The sequence below is a fragment of the Ctenopharyngodon idella genome, chromosome 23, assembly GCF_019924925.1.
Source record: "Ctenopharyngodon idella isolate HZGC_01 chromosome 23, HZGC01, whole genome shotgun sequence".
Lineage (NCBI taxonomy): Eukaryota > Metazoa > Chordata > Actinopteri > Cypriniformes > Xenocyprididae > Ctenopharyngodon > Ctenopharyngodon idella.
In genome coordinates this window covers 1,957,929-1,981,577 of record NC_067242.1, presented here as the reverse complement: position 1 = coordinate 1,981,577, position 23,649 = coordinate 1,957,929, and the positions used below count along the sequence as shown (strand labels likewise).

General features: G+C 37.5%; 1 protein-coding gene and 1 long non-coding RNA gene across 3 annotated transcripts in view; one reads left to right on the top strand and one right to left on the bottom strand.

The window, feature by feature from the left end:
• LOC127505720 (uncharacterized) overlaps positions 1-23,649 on the bottom strand; it is a 426,197-nt gene that overhangs the window by 364,337 nt on the left and 38,211 nt on the right. The window lies entirely within an intron of this gene.
• plod2 (procollagen-lysine, 2-oxoglutarate 5-dioxygenase 2) overlaps positions 1-23,649 on the top strand; it is a 47,817-nt gene that overhangs the window by 598 nt on the left and 23,570 nt on the right. For both annotated transcript variants that reach the window (XM_051881454.1, XM_051881453.1), the window contains exons 2-6: positions 15,937-16,028; positions 16,195-16,331; positions 19,003-19,166; positions 22,543-22,655; positions 23,504-23,567. In XM_051881454.1, coding sequence (XP_051737414.1) covers positions 15,937-16,028; positions 16,195-16,331; positions 19,003-19,166; positions 22,543-22,655; positions 23,504-23,567 — 570 coding nt within the window. The remainder of the gene's footprint in view (positions 1-15,936; positions 16,029-16,194; positions 16,332-19,002; positions 19,167-22,542; positions 22,656-23,503; positions 23,568-23,649) is intronic.

Genomic DNA, 23,649 nt, shown 5'->3' with positions numbered 1-23,649 from the left:
AGCTTATGCCGTTTGAATATGAATGAACATGATCTTGAATGTGTGAAAGTTATTGTCAAACGTTGCCTTTCCTTTATTGCTCGTGTAGGGGAGAAAGGGCATAGTCACATGGGGAAGTTGTCACAAGGGAACATTTTAGGACACCCAACATGTGTGTGTGTGGTCCTGGTAAACCCAACGTTATGGGACAAAATGTCCCCACAAAGATGGCAATATCCCAAATCTTTGACAGTTTTTGGTCCCCATGAGCAAAAATAGATTATAAATCGTACTAAGTGACAAGTTCTCACATTAATTACGATTTCTGTTGGTCCAAAATAAGTTCTGCGCTTTTTGTGCTGCATTGTTTTACCCAGTAAATTTAACTGAAAAGACCATATAGGCTGTTTAATGACGGGTTACCCCATATATATGACAATATGCCCCATAATAGCTTAAATGTTTGTGTCTATACAGAAAATGGCACTGTAAAAAAGAATTGTTAGTTTAACTTAAAAAAAGTAAGTTACCTGGTTGCCCTAAAGTTCATTGAAATTAAAAATTTGAGTTAATACAACGAAGGCGATTGGTTTAATCAACAGAAACACAAAATATACTGTTATCTGAACCACATTAATTATCTAAGTTGATTTGATGAAAATATTTTTTTACAGTGTTTCAATAACTCACCTTGAGAAATATTCACTGGAGAAAAAAAGTCTGAAAACTAGCCTCAGTAAATTTAACTGAAAAGACCATAATAGGCTGCTTAATGACGGGCTACCTCATACTGTATATATGACAATATGCCCCATAATGCTGGAATTTATAGCTTTGATATTTGTGTTTATAGAGAAAATGATTTTCAAAAATAAACATGATAAATATTCACCAGAGAAAAAAGTGAAAACTAGCCTCAGTCTCCTCTACAGAACACCTTGCTTCTCGCTGGGACGTGAGGGATGTCATGTAGACCTTTTTTCACACAGTCATGTTGCGAGGGAATGTGTGTGTGAGAGATGTAACACTATGCTGTTCAAACTACAAGGCTGAGAGTGCAATAACTAAACTGTTATAAAAATGCAAAGCACACAGTTAATGCACACAATAATGAGTCAAGCATTTCTTTGAAGCACAAACAAGTTTTTTAATTACTTTCTGGATTCCATTAAGCTGTACAGTAATTTCTTTGCAATAATAAAACATTTACAGCCTAAAAGTGTGTTTAAATAATTAAAACGTCTCTATGTTTTGTGAACAGTTGCCTGTGCATTTTTAGTTACTGTACAGGAATATAAAGTTGCTCTGTTGAGTGTCAACAAGCTTAGTCAGAGGGAAAAATATGTCCTACACAGTTTTCATTCATTTTGGCGTTCGTCATTTCCATGCAACATGACTGTGGCAATCTTTATCCTTGACAGTGCATTTACATTGTATGCACAAGGCGATAAGCTTAACCCATCTATCAACCCAGCTCTGAGACAAAGTGATCTGTGCTTAAGGGTGCAATTTAGTGCTTGAATTAATGTCAGACATTTTATAAACAACCCTGTGTGCTCTGGATCATCTAATTAAGTGCTCTTAATTGGGTCTGTAGACTAAAGTAAATCAGGTTCTAGTGCAGTTAGGCAATGAGCAAGTTCTGGAAAAATGGAGCAACAAATCTTTATTGCAAGCTATACTTAAATAAAGTTCCCAATCTTTCTAGAAAGTTCACTGGGTAAAACATTCCAAAAGCAAAACCCTGAAGTGCCATATGTCACATTTGAGTATTGTACGACTGTGATTTCACACAAATGTGATGAATATTTCATGTGAATATGTATAGGCTATCCGCTGAGACGGTGACGTTTGTAACATCTGCCGTTTAGTATAACACAACTAAAGTACTGTTTTCAAGGAGTCAATCTTCTGTTTCACATTTGAAGCATTTGTAATGTGTTTCTGTACAAGTCAATGAGCCTTGTCACCCACCAAAAGTGGTTTCCATATCCATTGTCATTGCAAAAAATGTGCTTTTTTTTTCCTTTTCCCCATTCTTTTTATTTTCTAGCAAAGGAAATCTACTGCCAGTTCACATATTTAATTCATTAATTTGCTTTTATTACTCCAATTATAACTGTTCTGCTAATCTTGAACTATAAAATCCTGCTTGAACTAGCCTAAGATTGTTTGCTGGTCTTAACTAGTTTAAGATTGTCTCTCAGTCTGATTTGCCCTAATCCCTTTAAAATCAGCCAACAGACCAGGCCAAGACCATCAGTCCAGTCTAGGCTGGTCTAAGAGGGGACAGAGACTTAACAAATGTGTCTGTACCTGTTTATACTCCTCTATTTGGTTGAATAGTTGATGACATTTATAAAGCTTGCATTATTCATCATTGACAAACGGCACACATCATGTCTTTAAAGTCAACATCAAACACCATTTGTGACCCATTTTACTTCCATAATCAGAAACATGAGTGAAACCAGAAAAAGTGTAGGGTGGGACTTGATTTTATCCATCAGAAATTGATTGGATCGTAAGAGTCACATGGAGCCAGATAGTTGGAGGGGAGGGGCTGTAAAAGAAGAGGGCTTGGTGACATCACCCAAAAGGAAAGTTGTTTAAGAAGCGAAGCAAGTTTACAAAAAAATATAAATAATAATAATTTTGATTTGCTGACATCCACAGATAAATCACACAAAATAAGACCACGCATGAATTAAAAAAAAAAAAAAATGTAAATTTTGACCATGCTGAATTTAAACTGTACCACGTTTGATATGCTGTCGGTTAAACCACTGACACATACCGACCTCAAGAAATCCGGCTGTAAATTTCCGAATTTAAGGTGCCGAGCAGATTAAAATCTAAATTGGTCTCTTAATTGCCCCTGATTTGAGGTTTTTCCCTACCTTTGCACACAGTAATTAAGCTACAGTCATTAACAGTTACTTTTATCTAGATGACGCATGCTATCCTAAACACAGGGGAAGATATAGAAAGAAAAATACATGGCTTTATGTAGACAGAAAGGGAGTGAACGGCACAGGAAACCTCTGGCGTTTGCTATATGACATCACCCCAGTCTGAAAACCCATCCATCAGCCTGTGTATCCCAGAGTTGTCATCTGCTCAAATACCTCTGGGAAACTAACACCTTCTGTGAGTTTTCAATGTCCACCCACGTTTAGCCCTCTGTGAAACCTTCACAATGAAATACTGCCCTTTGAGTTGAACTGCAGTGTGAGATTTACGACTTCCGAGTCCCAGTAAAACTGAACATATATGCTAGTCTATATTGTTGACTGCCGGACCTGGCAGCACAAGCCTGTATTTGGTCTTGTGCAACATGGTGTCAGTCAGCCACACAGTTGATTAAAGAAGTCTGGTTTATGTAAGCAGTTTAGATCGATGTCGCTGTGTTTGTCAAATCGTTAAATGATTGTCAGAGCCAAAAGACACATAAAAAGAAACACAGTTGTATCGTCAAATCCAAACTTTGTGGCCTCTAGTCTTTTACTTATTCTTTGATCAGGTTTTGCAGGACAGCTGCTCCGATTTGGCAGAAATGATCATTTCTATCCCTGTGACTTTTATTTGATCGGCTATGAGCTCTGAGGGACACTTCAGTGTGTCTGTTCTCATAGAAAACACATAACACATCAGCCTTCAGTAGCATGTTAAAGTGACTGTAACAGTAATACACATTAGCCTACTATATTTTATATCTTTCGACAAGAGTTTTATTTTTTACACTATAAAGATTTTACACTCTCAGAAAAAAATATTCAAAAATTGTACCTTTAGGAGTACAACAGCTTGTCAATGGGGCAGTATGTTTACATGACAACAATATACTAAAAACATAAAAGTTTTTTCTTTGCATTTTTCGCATACAAATGACAACATTGTCTAAATATCCCCGCTCACACGGATCTGCGAAGACGTTTAAAAATGCTGTATTATTCATGCCAGGCCAGTAGTTGGCGATGTCACTTTGTAAAGAAAAACTACACGCCTATAGACTGAACATGTAATACGCATGCACATGACATCACCGTTTTCACAAATTCGCGTTTTTGTACTTTACACAGAGACGATAATGGTATCATTTCCAAAAACGTGCACTTTGAAACCCGTTTTCAAAAAGTTTGCATTTTCAGGCCACCAAAATGTTGTTGTCGTGTAATTGAATGGCCAAAACGCAGTTTTTTGTTTTTAGTTGAAAACAGTGTTGTGTTTCTCAACCCTGCTCCTGAAGGACCCTCAACACTGCATTTCTTCGTCTCCCGAATCAAACACAACTGATTCAACTCATTAGAAGAAACTCCAGGACATGAAATTGGTGTGTCAGAAAGAAGACACTTTCAAAATGTGCGGTGTTGGGGGACCTCCAGGACCAGGGTTGAGAAACACTGCTCTAAGGTAATAAAATGCAACTTTTTAGGGGTAAATAAGGTACAAAGTTATCCTTTTAAGGGTACTGCCCCAGGGACAAGCTGTTGTACCCATAAAGGTGCAATTTCTGGACATTTTCTCTGACAGTGTCAGGACTGGTGTGGAGCCAGTTCATCTGGCCAAGAACCATTTTTTTTGATGTGAAAATGCACAGAATGTTCTTTGGTGGTGTTTATTATATTCTGGTCACTAGATCAGCTTGTTCCCTCATTCAGTGGAATTTAATGGCCTGTGGAATTTTACACTCACTTTATCCGTTAAATCAGAATGAATTGCATGTGCATCTCCTTAACAAGCCATGCAGTTTGAGGTATCATTCATGTCCATACCATGTAGTGCGAAGTAAAGTTTGAGCAAAATCGGTATGTGTTCACTGGCGTGGAGCGAGTGGAACAGTGTGGGTATTTTCAGTTAATTCTTGTGTGAGCCAAGATTTTTGAAAGTAGAAAGTGTTGGGAGTGGTTAAGTCCAAAAGTTGAGAAAAGCACAACTTTATGCAAATGAGGAGCTAGACAGCAACTACAAGTAGTGACGTCTGTCGTGGTTTACATATTACTATATTTAATTTGTTTTTCAGATGCAGTTTGGATGCTTTCATTGTGACTAGACTGGTTGGGTTAACAAGAGTGTATTAAATTGTTTAAAAGGGACCTATTATGCCCCGATTTACAAGATATAAGTCTCTGGTGTCCCCAGAATGTGTCAGTGAAGTTTCAGCTCAAAATACCCCACAGATCATTTATTATAGCTTGTCAAATTTGCCCCTATTTGGGTGTGAGCAAAAACACGCCATTTTTGTGTGTGTCCCTTTAAATGCAAATGAGCTGCTGCTCCCGGCCCCCTTTCCAGAAGAGGGCGGAGCTTTAACAGCTCGCGCTTCGGTTTCTCAACAACAACAAAGCTGGAGAATCTCACGCAGCCAAAATGAGGATTGTCAGTAACGGTGTTCAGCCTTACATTGTTCAAACCGGAGTCGACACTGATGGAGAGACTCAGGAAGAAGTTACAACTTTTAGAATGAAACTGGACGTTTCTGAACGGTTAGTGGATAAATTTATGTAGTTGCTGTGGAGTTGATTCAACTCATCGACTAGCGTGTGCCGTCATGTTAATCTTTTGTACAAATCAGGCGTTTAATTGACCCTCGTTTGTGAAGCAGAAAATGACGGCATGACAACAACACTCTACTACAACAACTCTTCCTCTTCTCTAAAGCAGCCCAACATGTCCTCACCCCCTTTGTTGTGTGTTCTCGGGGGCGGGGTTTATGTAAATTATGGGGTTTGTGATGTCACTAATCTAGGAAGAAGCTTGTTGTAGTCGCTACCAGTCCTTAAAAAGTGATTTCTGTAAAAGAAAATATCTCCCTTTGCATTGAACTTTGAGCCTTGCAACTTTGCAGATGTTGTTTATGCTCAAACAGCAACATAACTAAAGTTAAAAAAGTGAAATCATAATCAAGGACCCCTTTAAAGCCCTATCAGTTCTGATATATGGTTTTCTGAGTGCACACATCCGAAGCACGCACACAGAAAGCTGGCTGTCAGACGGCATGTCTTGTGAGTATTAAACTGATTTCTCTATTGCGTCTTATTGTGCTTAAACTGTCAAATACGCACAAGGTTATGTCAAAAATACACAAAGTTCACAAACACAGTCGGATATGTCTGTGAACGTAAACAGCATGGAAATAAATCGCATGTGTATATTAGATCTATGTATTAAAGCGTAATATACAGTACCTACTGCTGTAAATGCTGTTAATATGAATCAAACAACAAAAGAAAAACAGAAAATCACTCACTGCTCTTGAATAAATAACTTAAGTAGCTTTAATAAGAACACATTTCTTACTCGAATGCTGCTGTTAAATGCTCTGATAAACATGGCGGACTGTGTACAGCTCACTGAGGGGAGGAGCTACACTAATAGGGCAGATTCCATTGCCATTCGTGGGCGGAGCCTGTTCCAATGTAACATCACATTGGAGTACGTTCCTGAACAGCTCGTTTTGAGACAATGTTTCAGATTTATGGGGAAATTAACAAACAGAGTGGATGGATTTTTACCACAATAGGGTGGCTGTGCACTGCAGACACATACATATGTTCAAAAACTATATAAAAGTGAATTTTGCATAATAGGTCCTTGATTGAATTTTGAACAGCACTGAACAGACATGCACAGCAAAGCCCAAAGTATACTTCAGTTTTGACAGTAGCGTATGTGTACAGTGGAACTTTAAGAATGAGCAATAGTGATGCTTGCCATCGTATTTCATATCCTTATTCAACTCCTATAACTGTGTGGCCTTCAATCCCAAAGTTATGAGGGTTTCCCGAATCAAACAGAAGCTGTTCCTCTGTGTGGCTTATTTAATTGGTCTGGCCAATACAGAATTCCAACTCCAAGGCAACGCTCAACTCAGTTCAGCACAGGAAGTGACCACAGTAATTGCAAGCATTAGGTCACGGCAGGCGCAGTTTTGATGATGTTAACCAAATATCCTCCTCCTTTTTTTTCTGTTCTTCATATTTGTGATTGTTTTTCCAGCCAAGGAAAAATAAATAAGAGTTACTGGTAAGTTAAAGCCCCAACTGAACTATTGTGGGTGAGCCCATTTTTAACCAGATGCTACTGACGTCATGTAATGTTCCATTCTAGAGGCATTTACAGCTGCTTTAGAGGGGTGCATTCGAAGCACAACCCCCTCTGCCAGCGTACTATAAGATTCTCGGGTTATAGACACGACGGCATGTTTAAACAATCAAGGAAATTTCCAGGCCCCATGAGAGAAAGTTTTTCTATTTTAGTTGTGGACAGCTGAAATAATGTCTGTCTACAATCACCCCACCACCCATTTCCCCGTTGTTTGTTTTGCACCCAGCCTTCAAATTTGGTTTCTTAAGTGATAGCACATTTGGCAGTCAGCTGGCTACAGACATAGAGATTTAGAACGTGTTATGGAATATCTGTGTTTATAGACAAAGTATCTCGTTGTCGAGTCACAGCTACCTGTGGTTACATTAAAATTCTTCTGATCTGACGTTGGCCGTTTTTTTCTCGCAGCGTAATGAGGTGTAAGTCTGACCTCTAGATATTTGTGTCTATATGTATGTTCTGGCAGTTGATTCTGGTGATTTTGGTTGGGATTTCACTAACATGCTCATGTTAAGCGGGCAGAATAAAGTGTCCCTACACCAGTTTGGAAGTGTTGGTCTGTTGGAGAAACACAGTGACACACTTACTATGTGAATGAATGGGTGCTGTGGTAAAGTCTGGCTGTTGAGGGATCAGACCGCCTAATGAGGTCAGTTATATGACTCAGTAGTGTTTCCCAGAACTGCCTGAATTGAGATCACCTCTGTTAGTCTCCGTCTTATTTCTCGTCTCCTTCTTAGTTTTCATTTTTATTTTACATAATGTATCTATTGTATTTATTGTAGTATGTTGTGCTTCTGTGACAAGTGTACCCTTTAATGCTAAAAATCAGGAAGTGTTTTCAGCTTGTTTTTTTTATTATTTTTATTAAACATATGCCATGCAGTTGCTTCAAACAATGGTATAAAGCTATTCAAAACATCATTCAATGTAATTGTGATAATCGTAATTAATAAATGCAATTACAATTAAAAGGGAATAATCGACAATTATGATTTTTGTCATAATCATGCAGCCCTAGTTTAGACCAATGGCCCAAAAGTGCAAATACTATTGGTTGGACAGTTTTCTTCACAGTGTGATAGAAAAAAAGATTAGATCAACTCTATGTGGAAAAAAAAAAAAAAAAAAGATTCTGTCGCATTGATGGCATGCGAATGTTTGTGTCTCATTGAATATAAGTAATCAGAAAACAGAACCATTGCAGTTGATGAGCTGATAAACATTATCTTTTTTTATCATTTACTATTACAAAAACCCATTTATAGAGCAACAATTGTAAGGATAATCCCCCTGGAGAATCTGACGTTAAGCATTTCCCTCAAGGACACAAAAATGCGAGATTGCGATCTCAGAAATTCTCCGGTCCTACAGTGTCGTAGTTGGGAAAGAATTGACAGCTGTTGTTTTAGGATTCCAAATTCTCAACTCTTATTGCACCATCTTGAGAAGAATAATGTTGACTTTGTAATGCAATAAATTAATTAAGTATTAATTTATAAAATATGAACTTTTAATTTTAAACGAGACAGAAAATCATACAGGCAATATAGAGCCCTATTCGACAAAACGATTTTGATGTGCAGTAATTCAGTGCAAACAAACAAACAAAAAAAAACTTTCTGCCTTTGCCTGCTGCAATAGCACTGCATTATTTCCACCTGCGAAAAAGATGCATTTTGGTAACACTTTAGTTCAGGGTCCAGTTCTCTCTTTTAGCTAGTTGCTTATTAGCATGCATATTACTAGGATATTGGCTGTTTATTAGTACTTATAAAGCACAAACTAATGCCTTGTTCTGCATGACCTTATTCTACATCCCTTAATCCTACTCCATACCTAAATTTAACAACTACCTTACTAACTATTAATAGGCAGTAATTAGGAGTTTATTGAGCCAAAAGTCAATAGTGAGACTTGTACCCTAATCTATATCGTTTAGATCGTTCATGGCATCAGTAAATCATCAAATGATGACATGATGGAGAAGAGCACCATTAAGAGCATTAATGCAGATGAGCTGTCAGCTTATTACATTTTAAAGAGCCCATTCAAGTGCATAGATGGTAGTGGTGGAGCAATCAGAACCAGCTGACCAGATGGGCAGTAACACCATGCAAGTACAACTCACAGTTCATTCCCCCAGTATGATTTACCCACCTGATGTATGTCGAGCCACCAGAGAGCAGACCGAAAAAAAAGTGTGAAAGGCCATGTTATTGTAGACTGAGAGCTTTCTTAAACATACTCCGTCTCCAGAGCCTCAAGCATTACTTAGAAGATAAGCTGAGAGGGCCACCGAGAAAACAGTTCTCTAGTTTCCCAGTCATTTCGGCTGTCTTTTGCTTTATCTTGGACTCTGACTCTCCCACTGAGACTTAATTGTTCTGTGTGGTAGACGTTGTGAGTGTAATACTGTGCCCTTCCAGTGTATTGTGAAAGTTTACACAGACTGTGTGTGCAGGAACACTTTTAAAGCACCACTCTGAGAAAAGAAACAGCTTGCTTGTCTGAAGCAGCATTCCTCTGGACCTCAGCAGTTCACACTGATCTGTCAAACACTGTCTCCTCTAGTGAGCCCAGACTATGTACTACATTCAAAATAGCCATCTTTTAAAAGCCCACACCGCTTTTTCCGCATTTCTTTTTTGCTCTAAAAACAGTGTTCCTACATCAAGGAGTGGAAAGTGAAATTCTTTGGAGTGTTGGACAGTGACCTCTCTGTCTGCACTGAATGTCTGCCTGCACTACATTAAGCATTAGGCCTATCTGTGGACTCCGTTAACACACATTATTGCCCTACAGGGTGCACACTCCCATAATATGATTCTTCTGGTTTTGTAATTCTTACTGCTTTACATGTAGGCTATATGAATCATGGAAAATACGTCTCGATAGAGTGCATTATGTTTAATCACAGCTGCTTTAAGTGATTACACTATGTGGTGGCTTGCATTCTGTCTTTGAGAAGATACTTTACCAGGCAACTCGAGCTACTGAGTCTTTAGCCATTTTCAAGAAATGGCTGATTTCGCCAACACTTGACCCATTAATACTAACACTTACTATTCTATATATCTATTTGTGTACTGTGCTAGACTAACTGGGACTAGTCAAAGCATTTGCACATTGTTGCCCTATTGTTGGTTTTATTGCTTCTATTTTTCTCCTCATTTGTAAGTCATTTTGGATAAAAGCTTCTGCTAAATGATTAATTGTAAATGTACTTTAGAACCACTAAGCACATCTAATGCTCAGTTCCTGTGAAGCAGACATCTCAAGATTAATAGCACATCATTATTCATTATTAACTTTTTAAAAGTGACTTTTGAGAAAGAAATAATAGAAACAGCACATCTTATCATCTCATAAGTTAGAATCACATTTCTTGGAGCGGACGTTGATTTTAATAAGCATTACTATTACTATTGCTCATAATTGGGGCTTTTCAAAACCCATGACTCTAAAAGAAGTCAATTGTTTATTGCCATTAGTAAAGTGATGTAGAAAATTGTTTTTTTCCCCCCCAAACCAAGCAGCTTTCTGTTGCTCAACACAGCAAATTCATTGGTCCAAATTGAGCCTGATGTGAAATCTGCATTGGGAAATTGTTCACCCTCAAATTCTCATCACACAGTTGATTCCTTGTTGAAATGACTGGATTTCGACCATGAAAATTCGCCAAACAATGACAACACCTTAAGTAATAAAGTGTAGATACATAACTCTTAGACATCCCGAGATAAAAGAGGAAAGAAAATGGAAAAAAAAAGTAGCGTAGCTGCTATTCATAACATTAACTAAAGATAATCATGTGCATTTGATCTGATATAACTGCAGTACAAGGTTATGAGATGCATTATGTGAACGCTTGGCTAAAGAGATGCGTCTTTAAAATGGATTTAAACTGGGAGAGTGAGTCTTAACCCCAGACATTATCAGGAAGGCTATTCCAGAGTTTAGGAGCCAAATGTGAAAACGCTCTCCCTCCTTTAGTGGACTTAGATATCTTAGATACAACCAGAAGCCTAGAGTTTTGTGATCTTAAAGAGCGTGATGGATTGTAGGGCAATAGAAGGTCGGTTAAATACACAGGAGCTAAACCATTTAGAGCCTTATAGGTCAGTAGCAATACTTTATAATTGATGCAGAACTTAATAACCAGTGTAGAGATGATAAAATGGGTGATACAGAACCCAACCAACCACCCAGAGCACCTTTGCAACTGCAAAATCTTCATGTGAAATCTTGTATTTGAGCTGAGTGGAATGTTTAAGTCACCTGCTTATCTTCACATCACTGCAGACGGTGCCATTCGACCATCACAGCAGGAGTTGTGCGTCATCACATACTTGTTTGTGTGTACTGTATATTTATGGCTATGGCAACTGATTGTCTCTAAGTTTGGTGAGATGGACTTGTGATCCAGGCCTTAATCTCTCTAGCATAGCACAAAGGAAGACAGTGGCAAGTGTACATTGTTGTCTTAAGGGATCAGGGGAAAGTTGGGTCACGTGTGGGTCAAAGCAATTGGTGTTTATTTGTTGGCCTTAGGGGAAGACTACAGAGAAAGAATGTAACAATCCACCCCCATTCGCCCACCCTCTTCCATTATGCAAATGTTTCAAGACATGTTGGAAAATAGCCTCCAAATCTTTTCTTGTGTGACTTTTAGATCTGTATAGCCAGAATGAAGTAGAGTCAGATGGATATTGTGTTGTAATTGATTATACACAGAAATGGATTATTGTGGAACTTTATTTTAAGTACAATGAGAAAGCATTGAAAGATGCATGCCGGCTGCAGAAACAAGAGTCCCAGTGGTGTAATAAATTCTAGATTGGCAAAGCATGGTGTATATGTGAATGAAAAACATTGGCGTATTCTGAAAATAATGACATTTAGATGTCGATTCCAAACAAGATACATGGCTCAGTATATCTTGTTTAAACAAGCAATCATTGATTTATCCAGGATTTACAAATCCCACAAGAAGATGTTATTTTTTAGTGGTTGCTCTCTCAAAGCTCTAAAGATTTCATGGAGTTCTTAGTGAAGATAATTCTCCTAAAATCCAATGAGAGAAATCAAAATAGAGATGAATGAGACACTTTCTGGGATACAATAAGAATATGTATGGAGCTATACAATTAAATGTGGTCATCATAGCTGAGGTTATTTGATCTTGTGAGAATTTAATAAGAAATGTATGAGTTCATATTGAGATTTTGATAGAAGACTTGGCATCTTGGCAAATCTGGGCACATCTATTCTGAAACTGAGGAGATGCTGAAGACTCCAAAAAACTTAAATGTAAGTCACCATTTGGTTACTATTTGTATTTAATCTTGTTGCTGTCGAGGAGAAACAGCTGAGATAAAGAGATTGTTTCCTGCCCATGGGAGTGTGCAATGATTAAAGACCCTTCAGCTTTTCTTTAACATGACCCATGTTTAAGGCTGACGTAACCACTGCACAAAAACTAGAGGAAGCTTGGCAGACATCATATATTTAATCAAGAACAGTAACAGTCCAGAAAATTTCATTGTATAGATTTCCCCAGCTGTTACTTTAAACCCAACCTGCTTTCAGAAAGGGGCTTTCTCAGACAATGAGGCTCAATGAGATCTGGATGTTTGTAGGATGCCGTGTGCACAAGGCGTAACCAGCGTGACTGTATTGGCCTTCCGTTGGATATGACATTACAGTCTAAGCATCCAGATTAAACATTCACTGCATGTTATAGAACAGCATATGACTTATGTACGTGAGAGGAACCAGGCCTTTCAGTCTGGAAGTAAATCAGAGGGATCATAGTTCAGTTCAAACAAAAAAAAAGCATTGAAGCCTGCTTTGTGACGGTCTCCAGGGCTTCCAGCCTTTTCTTGATAAGTCCCCACCGATTGTACTGTGTTCTTTAGAATATCTTGGCTCTTGACTTATACTTTATATATGCTTCCATGGAAGCTGTGCACTTTTTCTAACTTTTGAGTTCTGACTGTGGGGGAAGTCCAGTGGAATTTTCTCTTATTAGCTTTAATATGGTAAAATCTGCTGAAAGTATTACACAGTTGAAACGTATAGTCTAATAGCTGAGCTGTTGGCATTTCCATTCGTTTCAATGGCAGTTACTCGGATGGTACATAACCCCCTGGAAATATGTGACCTGGAGGCTGCCATCTTTTTGTCATTGACACTCGGTTTTGGAGACAATCACTTGATCCATAATGCCATGTGACTGATCATATTACAAACATATGTATATTACATGCTGAAAAGAGCCAAGAGCCCTAAAATGCACACCAAAAGCAACACTGACTAGGGAAAAACTCTCTAAGATTCTTTGGTAAGATGAAGAAAAAACCTTAGGACAAAATACTGCACATTCATCCTGTAAGTGTTGTTGTTCCAACATCAATAGATGGGTCGGTTTAAACATCTGACCCTAACATTTTCAGAAGGGCTCAGAAATAGATCATTTTCAGTAAGCTATATTCTATTCTGAAACTGATTTTTTTTTTTTTTTTTTTTTTTTTTTTTTTACTGTGTATTAATTTACAAAAAAGTACAGAATTTTAAATGTTCAAATGTTCAGAAATCAAAATATAGTTAGGGTTTGTTTCTTTTTCCAACTACTTGTTTGTTAATATTACATTTCCATTTTTGGCTCACTAACACTTTATCCTGAAATGGTACAGTTGAGCCATTTCATGAGGTGAGAAATCCTGTTGCTCCTGCCATAACTCCTTATTGTATTGCTGAATGTGTAGTACTGTGTTCCATTCCAAAATGAATGAAGCAAAGACACTGACCGGTTGTGACTTTTCATTCAATTCGATTTTCACAAAAAATACTTAGAAACCCACCAAAGTTGTTCTTACAGCAGAGAAAGTATTTTAAGGTGCAGGGTTTTTTTGGTGGTCAAATAGTTTCTTCTAACCCAGTAAAGTCTGCAAAAAATTGTCATCATTTAAAAATAAAAAAGGCATTTTTCCTACTCTGATTTGAACGCTCTGTTTTAAGGGGCGTGTCTGCTGTGAGACTTCAGTGTAAACGCCCACAGCTGTGATTGGCTGACATCTTTGCATATGGAAATAGCTGAGTATTACATGTGGAATTCTCTCGAAAACTTTGGTTTACTAATCGTGAAAAGTGTTGTTTATAGCATTATATTTAGATTGTGGCATGAAAGGTTGCAGTGATGAGCGTGTAGCTGATCACAGACATGTTTGAGCGCATGAAAGCAGTGATCTCGTCATTGTAACTCAATTTCTGCACACTAATGAATGCTTTCATCATAACTAACAGTGCAAACACAATGTAAATAAGAGATTCGTTGAATCTAACGGGAGTTTTGGCGAGAGTCCAGAACACTCGCGCTGTTTGATTGACAGCTCCAGCGACTGTAAAGGGAGCGTTCTTTGATCAATTTCTATATATAATTTAATCACAGTTTAAATAACAGATTATTTTCATCCTACACAATGTGAAGTTGACCGTTTAGTCACTGGTTTTATTTACTGACAATACACGATTTTGAGACAAAAACATCTGACTGTAGGCCTACATGAATCATTACCTGTCAGGATCCAATACAGAAGGCGCAGCATCGTTTTTTTAATTTCAGTCTCTCTGCAAATCCAATGCAGCTTCTGTGTTTTTCCACAACCTGGCACTGCACAACATTTTGCACTCTTCAAAGGCATGTTTATCGCTTAGTTGCTTGATCCAATGTTAGCGTCATGTCTGTTATTTACCTACTACTAGTCGTGCTCGAATCAGTGGGCGGGGCTACTGAACTTTAGGGTTCGTGATGTCACCAACCCTGGGAAGAAGCTTGTTGTTGTAGTTCTTAAAAAGCAATTTCTGTAAAAGAAAATATCTCCCTTTGCATTGGACTTTGAGCGTCGTAACTTTGCAGAAGTTGTTTATGCTCAAACAGCAACATTACACACTAACTAAAGTTAAAAAAGTGAAATCATAATTAAGGACCCATTTAAGCCAATCACCTGAACCGCAAATACCATGTGACAAAACACTCTGATGCTTCTGGACATGACTTTTAAATGCAAATCAAAGCACTGAATCAGTTTTCTGAAGGCCACACCATCATGTGCAAGAACAATTGAGGTTTTATTCTACACATGCTTGCCATTTGTTCGCAATCGGTACAGTTGTAAAACCTACACTGTTTTACAGTGTTACAGCTGACGTACACACATCCTGTTTCTTACTCTTAAGTTTGCTTAAGATTTCTCTGGGGCTGTTTTCCAAACCAAGAGATGACGGACGATTGAAGTTACCCAGCCCTTCACACCCCAGTCTGGAATTTATTTTCCCACACTGCTCTACTAGAGGGTCTGTACCTGCTCACTGGCACGTCCAGCGGAAATGTAGCGGGTGCTTGAGAAACTTAAGCCCCTCTTCTGCTAACTAACCATCAGCACCACTGTTACCACCATCATATGTAACACTAATACTCATTATGGAACATGTCCTACCAAAACCATTTCAAATCATGATGATTTTTACTTTACTCTGCATTTATCCTTACTACAGGAGGGGATGAACTTTGGGAATCAGTCTTGCGAGTGTTGACATAGGTTTGAGGTTTGGTTGCAGTTTGGTTTGGAGTAATAAGATACCCTTTACTTCATACTGTAGGCAAAAAGCAACATATATAGATTTTGGTAAAGAGTCTTTTTAGTGAATGACAGGGTTTTGGAAAAGTTTAACTTTGAAAATTCTAAATATCTTTAGGTTTTTGAGGAATACAGCCCAGGAATTGTAGTGTTTCTATGCTAGACATCTATTTTATTTATTTTTTTCTCGATTATCTTCTGTCACCAGAAAAACTGCTTGTACTTACTGTTGCAACGGAGGAGACGGAAGGCTTCCACCGCTTCATGCAATCAGCAAACTACTTAAACTTCAGTGTGAAGGTAAGGTTTATTTCTCGCTTTAAACAATCACACAATGCCACTATTGTGCGAGACCACTGCTTCTCATCTGATGGGTGCTTCATTTCTTTGAAATCATTGATAACATGCGGGTGGATAGTGGCGCGATGGTAGTATGTTGCCTGAGCTTCTGTTTGGACTGACACAGGTGCTGGGGATGGGAGAGGAGTGGAAGGGAGGTGATGTGGGTCGGTCCATTGGTGGAGGCCAAAAGGTTCGACTGCTGAAGGAAGCCATGGAGTCTCTGGCTGACCAAGAGGACTTAGTGGTCTTGTTTGTGGACAGGTAGGTGTGCTTATCATTTGAATGGTTGCCTGTTAGAAAGAAAAAAAATAAAAATGGTTGGATTATATTTATCTGTCCATGAAGCTGATTTCTTTTAATACTTTGATGGGTTTGTAGAAGTTTTGAGAACTCTTCAGATGGTCTGGGACCAAATATATCAGTTTAAACAAGCTAAGACCACATTGTAAAAAGTGGTAATGTGCAAATGTTTCCTTTTATACCTGATTTAAATGTAGTTTTGTTAGTGTAACCTAATGTATTTAGGTTCATTTAGTGATGTTAAATAATATTTTTGATGTGTGTTTTTATATTGTAATAAAGGGAGTCTGGGCAAGTTATATTGGCAACAGCAAAGCTTTTATTTAATATCTTGTTACTCTGTACACAGCACAGGCAGAACATTGAGGTTTATCCCGACATGGAAAAACTCTCTTAAAGGAACTGTCTCTTAAATTAGCCATGACATATCAACTTATAACAGACATAAATAGAATAAACTAGATGTTACAGTAACACTTTATTTCAGTCGTCCACTTTAGACATTCTACTAACTATAAGAAACGTTGCAACTACCAGTCATTAGAGTGTTAGTAGACTGATGATCTCCCAACAGACATTCTACTCAATATAGGCAACTTTGCAAGTACATGTCAACTTATTCTACTAACCCTAACAGTCTACTAATACTCTAATGACATGTTAGTTAGTTAGTTAGTTAGTTAGTTAGTTGACATGTAGTTGCAAAGTTACTTATAGTTAGAAGAATGTCTAAAGTGAACTATCGAGATAAAGTCTAACTGATGTTACAACATGAAGCAGAATAAAAAAAAACAACTTTGAAAATTTTAGATGCTCAGCCAAGATGTACTGCTAGTGTAAAATTCTTTTCTCACCACACTAAAACTGGTTTATATGGAAGCTTGTCTCCGCCATGGAATAGAACAATTTAAAACATAATTGTGACTTTTTATCTCACAATTCTGACAATTTTCTCGCAAAAGTCAGATTCATAATTGTCATAATTGCAAGATTTTTTTTTTTTTTTTTTTTTTTTTTCTTGGAATTACGAATTTATATACCACAATTCTGACTTTATAACTTGCAATTGCGAGTTTATGACGCAATTACCCATTTTATTTTTAATTCAGTGGTGGAAACAACCTTCCATAAGTTTAAGACATGTTGAACTTTGGGTAAACGGAAAAAATAAATAAATAAATGAAAGTGGGTTAGCACAGCTTTAGACTCTTAAGTTATGAAGCCTGTAATAACCCTAAACTGCATTGCATGGCAACTACTAAAGCTGGGTAAAATATGAACAATCTGAAACATGGAGCAAGACAGCCCAGGATTAAGTATTAACCTTTGTTAACAATTCATGTGTGAAAAGCCCATAAATGGTATCAGATTTACTAGACAGTAAAAATACTGTTCCACGTACCAGAGACAGAAAATGATCCAATATTCATTTCTCTATGCTGTGAATAGACTCTAATTTGCTATAAAATACTTACTTTGCCTCAATACTTACTATACTTACATACTTAGAGATTACCTGTAATTTAAAGTAAATGATGCCCAGCAAAATATCTAGTCTAGATAAAGACAAAATAACACACGTGTGTCATAAGTGTAAATGCATATCCTTTTCCACCCACTTCAGTAAGAGAAATCTTACAGTACAGCAATGGGAAACAGCACGACTCTGTGTGAAGGCAAAACGGTCGGGCATTTGTTCAACAATTTTGTGGACCTACCTTTAAAACCAAGGCTCTGGTGGCTTTTTGCTCAATTTATGCAAATCATCCATAATAAATTGCCTGTTATTTAACTTCATCATTCAAGGGAAATTACAGCATGTCAATTTATAATGAAAGTTTTTTGCTGTGCAGGTCTGGGTGTGTTCTACAGAATTGTGAGTGATTATTATGATCACAAAGTAGAAAAAGATTAGTGTTTGAAGTTAACTTCACGCTTACCTAGCACGTGCAGAGCCGTTTTATCAAGGAGTCATTTATTTAAATCACCTCAAATCAAATCAAGTCCTTATTGCTGAACTCTCTGAACTCTGAAGCAGATATTTATACACACCCATATCTGGAATTACACATATTTCTAGGTCTCCTAAACAGCTCAGAGTTCAGAGAAGTTTAGAATAACAACATTCAGGGCCGTACGTCAGTGAATAGCTAGCCTTATGTACAAGCTAAACATTAGGAAAGTAGCTAGCAAATCAGAGTTCAGGGTTCCTCTGAAATATCTTTTACAGTAATATTTCCCTTAGAGGTATATTTGAGACCATAGCTGTGTCACATATTCCAGAGATGAATTTTAAGTCATGATAAAAAAAGGGAAATAATTTGTGTGCACAGGTGTTCCCCAGACGAGAGGAAACCATGGTGCCTCCCTAACAGTTTACTTCCTCTGATGACATTTATAGTTACTAACGTTACCAGGCATATTAATAGTGTCTGAAATAGATGACCAAAATGCCCTCCACTCCCTTCCAGCAGTTCAGTGAAAATAGACACAGCTGATTAAATAAACTGGATGTGGATTAGCAAGCATCATTTGTGCAACTGCTTGATGATGTCTTAAATGTGAAAATCGCTGATCCGTTGGGAAGCGTGTTGAACAGGATAACAATTAACTTCTCCTCTTCCCTCTTCAGTTATGACCTCATCTTTGCTGGTGGACCAGAGGAGATTCTCAGAAAGTTCCAGAAGACCAATCATAAGCTGGTGTTTGCTGCTGAGGGAATCATCTGGCCGGATTCTCGACTAGCAGAGAAGTATCCTTCTGTCCGCAGTGGGAAACGCTTTCTTAACTCTGGAGGTGTGTAAAAAAGGGAATGGGAAATGATGTGAAAATATGAAAGTCGCTTCGCTACGAAGTTATAAAGGTTTAGCAGACAGATGCGCCCAAAGTCATTGTAATATTGAGATTTTAACTACTTCAATTCGGTTCAATTGGATTTCTACAGCTCTTATATTGTATCAAAACAGTATGAGTACATTTACATCTGATCTTACACTGATTGTGTTAAATAACCCAACAAATGTCATGCAGAGTAATGTAAATGCCTTAGTTAATATTCTATAAGGTCGTAAATACCACACATAAAAGCTAGAAACATTTGTATTAACTTGAATAAAGCTGCATTTACATGATATTTTTTTGAAATTCATAAATGAGCTTCTCTGATGTCAAAACATAAACAGACTTTTGCATCTAACTGGCACACATTTTTGGCTGTTACCCCAATTTAAGCACCTTTATTGCCAATCTGGTAACGTATTCATTGTGTGCACATCTCACAATTTGATGTCAAAACTGGACCGATTTTCTTGTGTTACAGATTTGTATATTTTGCCTTCAGTAAACACAGTTTGCATTTTGCAAATGTAAGGTCTAAAACAAATCATTCAAGTATATGAACAGACATTTTTAGCTTTCATGCATCATTGCGTTCCAACATGTTTCAAACACATAGCGGCGCTATAAAGACCAGTGTGAAATAGGTTGTTTCAGCAACAGTTTTGCTGAGCAAGTTAGTTAAACGGTTGACATGTATATAACAGGCTAAACAGGATTTAAAGGGTTACTTCACCCAAAAAAATTAAAATTAACTCATGATTTACTCACCCTCAAGCCATCTTTGGTGTATCTTCTTTCAGATGAACACAATCGGAGATATGTTTAAAAATATCCTTGCTCTTCCAAGCTTTATAATGGTTGTGAAGGGGCCACATTTTGAAGCCAAAACAAAAAAAATGCATCCATCCATCATAAAAGTAATCTATACGGCTCCAAGGGGGTTAATAAAGGCCTTCTGAAGAAAACGATGGGTTGTTGTAAGAAAAATATCAGTATTTATCAGTATAAATTCAAATAACTAGCTTCCGGCAGATAGCCATACGCGTAGATTTGCGGCGGGAGAGTGACCTCTGACCTGACACATGACGTATTGATGAACGCGGAAGCTCAGAGGATAGAGCAAAACAAAACATTGATCACAAATTAGAAGTCTAAAACCAGAAACTTTTAAGAGAAATGTCGGAAGATTTCGATATAAGAGAAGAGGATCTTCAGTTTGTTGCACAGCCCTATTTGTTTGTCGTCTGCCAGAAGCTAGTTATTTGAATTTATAGTTTTAAAAGTGGATATTTTTCTTACAAAAACCCATCGCTTCACTTCAGAAGGCCTTTATTAACCCCCTGGAGCCGTATGGATTATTTTTATGATGGATGGATGAATTTTCTTCACTACCATTATAAAGCTTGGAAGAGCAAGGCTATTTTTAAATATATCTCCGATTGTGTTTGTCTGAAAGAAGGTGTCATATACACCTAAGATGGCTTGAGGGTGAGTAAATGTGGGATAATTTTAGTTTTTGGGTGAACTATCCCTTTAAGAGCACATGCACATTAAGAATGTGCACAATTGATTTGTACAATTGTTTAGTCTGTACACGTGCTATTGGTTCTTCACAGCTTGTAATACCTCATGGTTTACATTCTTCAGCAGTTATTTATGAGGTCATGGCCTGCTGCCATTTAGCCGTATCATCATAGTGCAGTTTGCCCCGGATGCTTCTGTGTGGGTTTGTTTGGTCTGGTAGGATTTAGAACAATGCGAGGAGGGTGATTATAGAGAGCGAATGACAAACAGTGGAATTTCATTATCGGTACAATATGATAGAGAAAGTGTTTTCTGTGTAAACTGCCAGTGGCGGCTACTCACCCTGTGGAATTTCCTGAGGGCCACCAGGCATAGTGCACTATTCATACAGGGGTCTTCATGAATGGTGCATTCATTTGAGTGTGTACGTGTGCGTCCATCCATCTTCCTCGGTCTCTTCGTTGAAGAATGGTAACGCCAGCCCCTCTGTACTCTAAACCCTGTGGTCATTGCTCGTCTAAACTTTGTAGTCCTGATTCTGTCTATTTTAATCTGGTCAATTACTGCTTTGACTGCAGTGGTCACTTTGTCTTGTGTAGTGTCCTGTCAGGGCGTTGAGGCTGTGTCATTAACAGGACAAGTTTGTTTGTGTTGGACTTCCTGTTTGATTGCCTGTACATCCAAAATTGAAGGTTGGTTTTATCCCTTCGGCTGCTCCGTAGATTGCGGTGACTGCTGTTTTGTTTCGGTTGGACCAAAAATGTCATGTCGAGCAGTGTTTTCGTGGAAATAAGAAAGACTGCATGGCACAACTCGTCCCTTTCTGATCATCCCTTAGGTCAAGATTCTTGAAGGTAGAGTTGATTCGATCTGTGGGAAAAAAAACATTCTGGATTCTAGATTAAAACCACATGTCATAATGCATTACATCTGGCTTCAACTATTGCTTTCGAACCTGGGCATTATGTCAAGGGTTTTACTTTATTGCACTGTAATAAAAACAAGATTCATGTCACCACATCTGAGGTGACCGCCTTGAGGCTAAGAATATCTGCTAATTTAGCGAATGAACTGACATGTAAATCATATGTGCTTGAAAACTTGCCTTGTTTAGCTTCTTCTGGATTTTAGTGGATCGATGATTCATTGAAAGATCTCAAAGTCTGGATTTCCAGTAAAATCGTTTGAGATGTGTCGGTGCCTACTGAACAGATTTGTACAGATTCCTACTAAAGCCACTGGAAACATCAATTTGGTGTGTTTTAAATGGTTTTCAGATCAGCCTATGAATGTAGGCTATAGAAAAAGGTTATTTGGAATTAAGAATGTCTAGGGTGGTAACTTAAAATAGTTCCTAATTCCTGTAGAATGATGGTATCTAAAACTGCACAGAGGCCAATGTGAGAACCAAGCCCTACAATTTTCAACTGTGGTTAGAGCTTCAAGAAAATGATGAGATATCCGTACGCAGGTTACTATAGAAACACAGAGATCCAGCTCATATACTGAACACAGTCCTCCATTTTGAGAGGATGTAGAAAGTCTATGCCATCTGAGGTTAGACGTGGCCACACAACACTTGTTGCTTGTTGGTCAGATGCTTCTGCCAGACTTCCCACTGTTTTGAGGGTTTGAGGAACCACACCAGAATTGGGAGTGATATTTAAGATTCTCAGAGAAGACGTAATTGAAATTGGAACTGTGTCCAGACATCCCATAATGTCAACGCTTCACACATATCTTTTACATCCTATACTTTCTTTTACAACACAGTCAGTCCATAAAAAAAACAACATGATGTCTTTCACAGGCTTTATTGGCTATGCTCCATACGTACAGAAGATTGTGAACCAGTGGGACCTTCATGATAATGATGATGATCAGCTATTCTACACTAAGATCTACGTGGATCCACTTCAGAGGGTCAGTGAAGAAGCAAGCCTTAACTTTCTGGTGCTCTTTTAAGTTTAAGTTTTTTTTTTTTTTAAATTAATGGGAAACGAATCTAGTGGAAACTTTTGGTACTGCGCCCAAACAAAGTCTTACTGAAAGCTCATTTTTTTGAGATATAAAGCTCAAATTTGGAACACAACTTGATTTTCTCACTCTTTTGGAGTAAAATGTGTTTTGGGAAAAAAAAAAAAAAAAAAAAAAATATATATATATATATATATATATATATATATGTCATATAAAAATTGAAAGTAGTATTTGTGTGCATTTTTTAAAAAATGTAAAATTCTATATTTTTTCTTAAGTTATTTTTTTAAAACTTTTTTCACTTCAGCAATAATTTGCCAAGTGTCGTCTTTAAAAAGAGACCAAACTTAAGTCTGTGCTCCAAAGTATTCAGGATTTATGACAGTTTAAGTTGGAAATTTCATTTTTAGGTCTATGCTCAAAAAAGTGAATAAATTGATTATAACTACAGCATAAATATAATTTAGTTCCACATAATCCTCTAAAAATAAAAAAAAATATTAAATAAAAAAAATATATAATTGAACTAAAAATATAGTACATTTAATTGAAAAAAAAAGGTCATTTTTGACCGCCGCGCGAAGAGCACCAGAGGGTTAAGGCATTCTGTGAGAGCATAAATGTGCTTGTAACTTGACCACATGCACTTATAAAACGCTTGCAAATGTAGCATACAACTCAAAAGAAAAACAAACTGGTTAAAAATACAAAACTATAAACAGTTTACACAAGGACAAAGGTCACACGGTCACTTTTGCACAAACTAAAGTTTGTCCTCTTCTTTATTTTAGGAAAGGCTTAATATGACCTTGGACCACAAATGTGAGATTTTCCAGAATCTGAATGGAGCAGTGGGTGAGTCAATTCAAGATGCTGTGTAAAACTTGCTATTAAACTATTTTTTTTTCATATATTGCATCATACATAGCTGATGAAT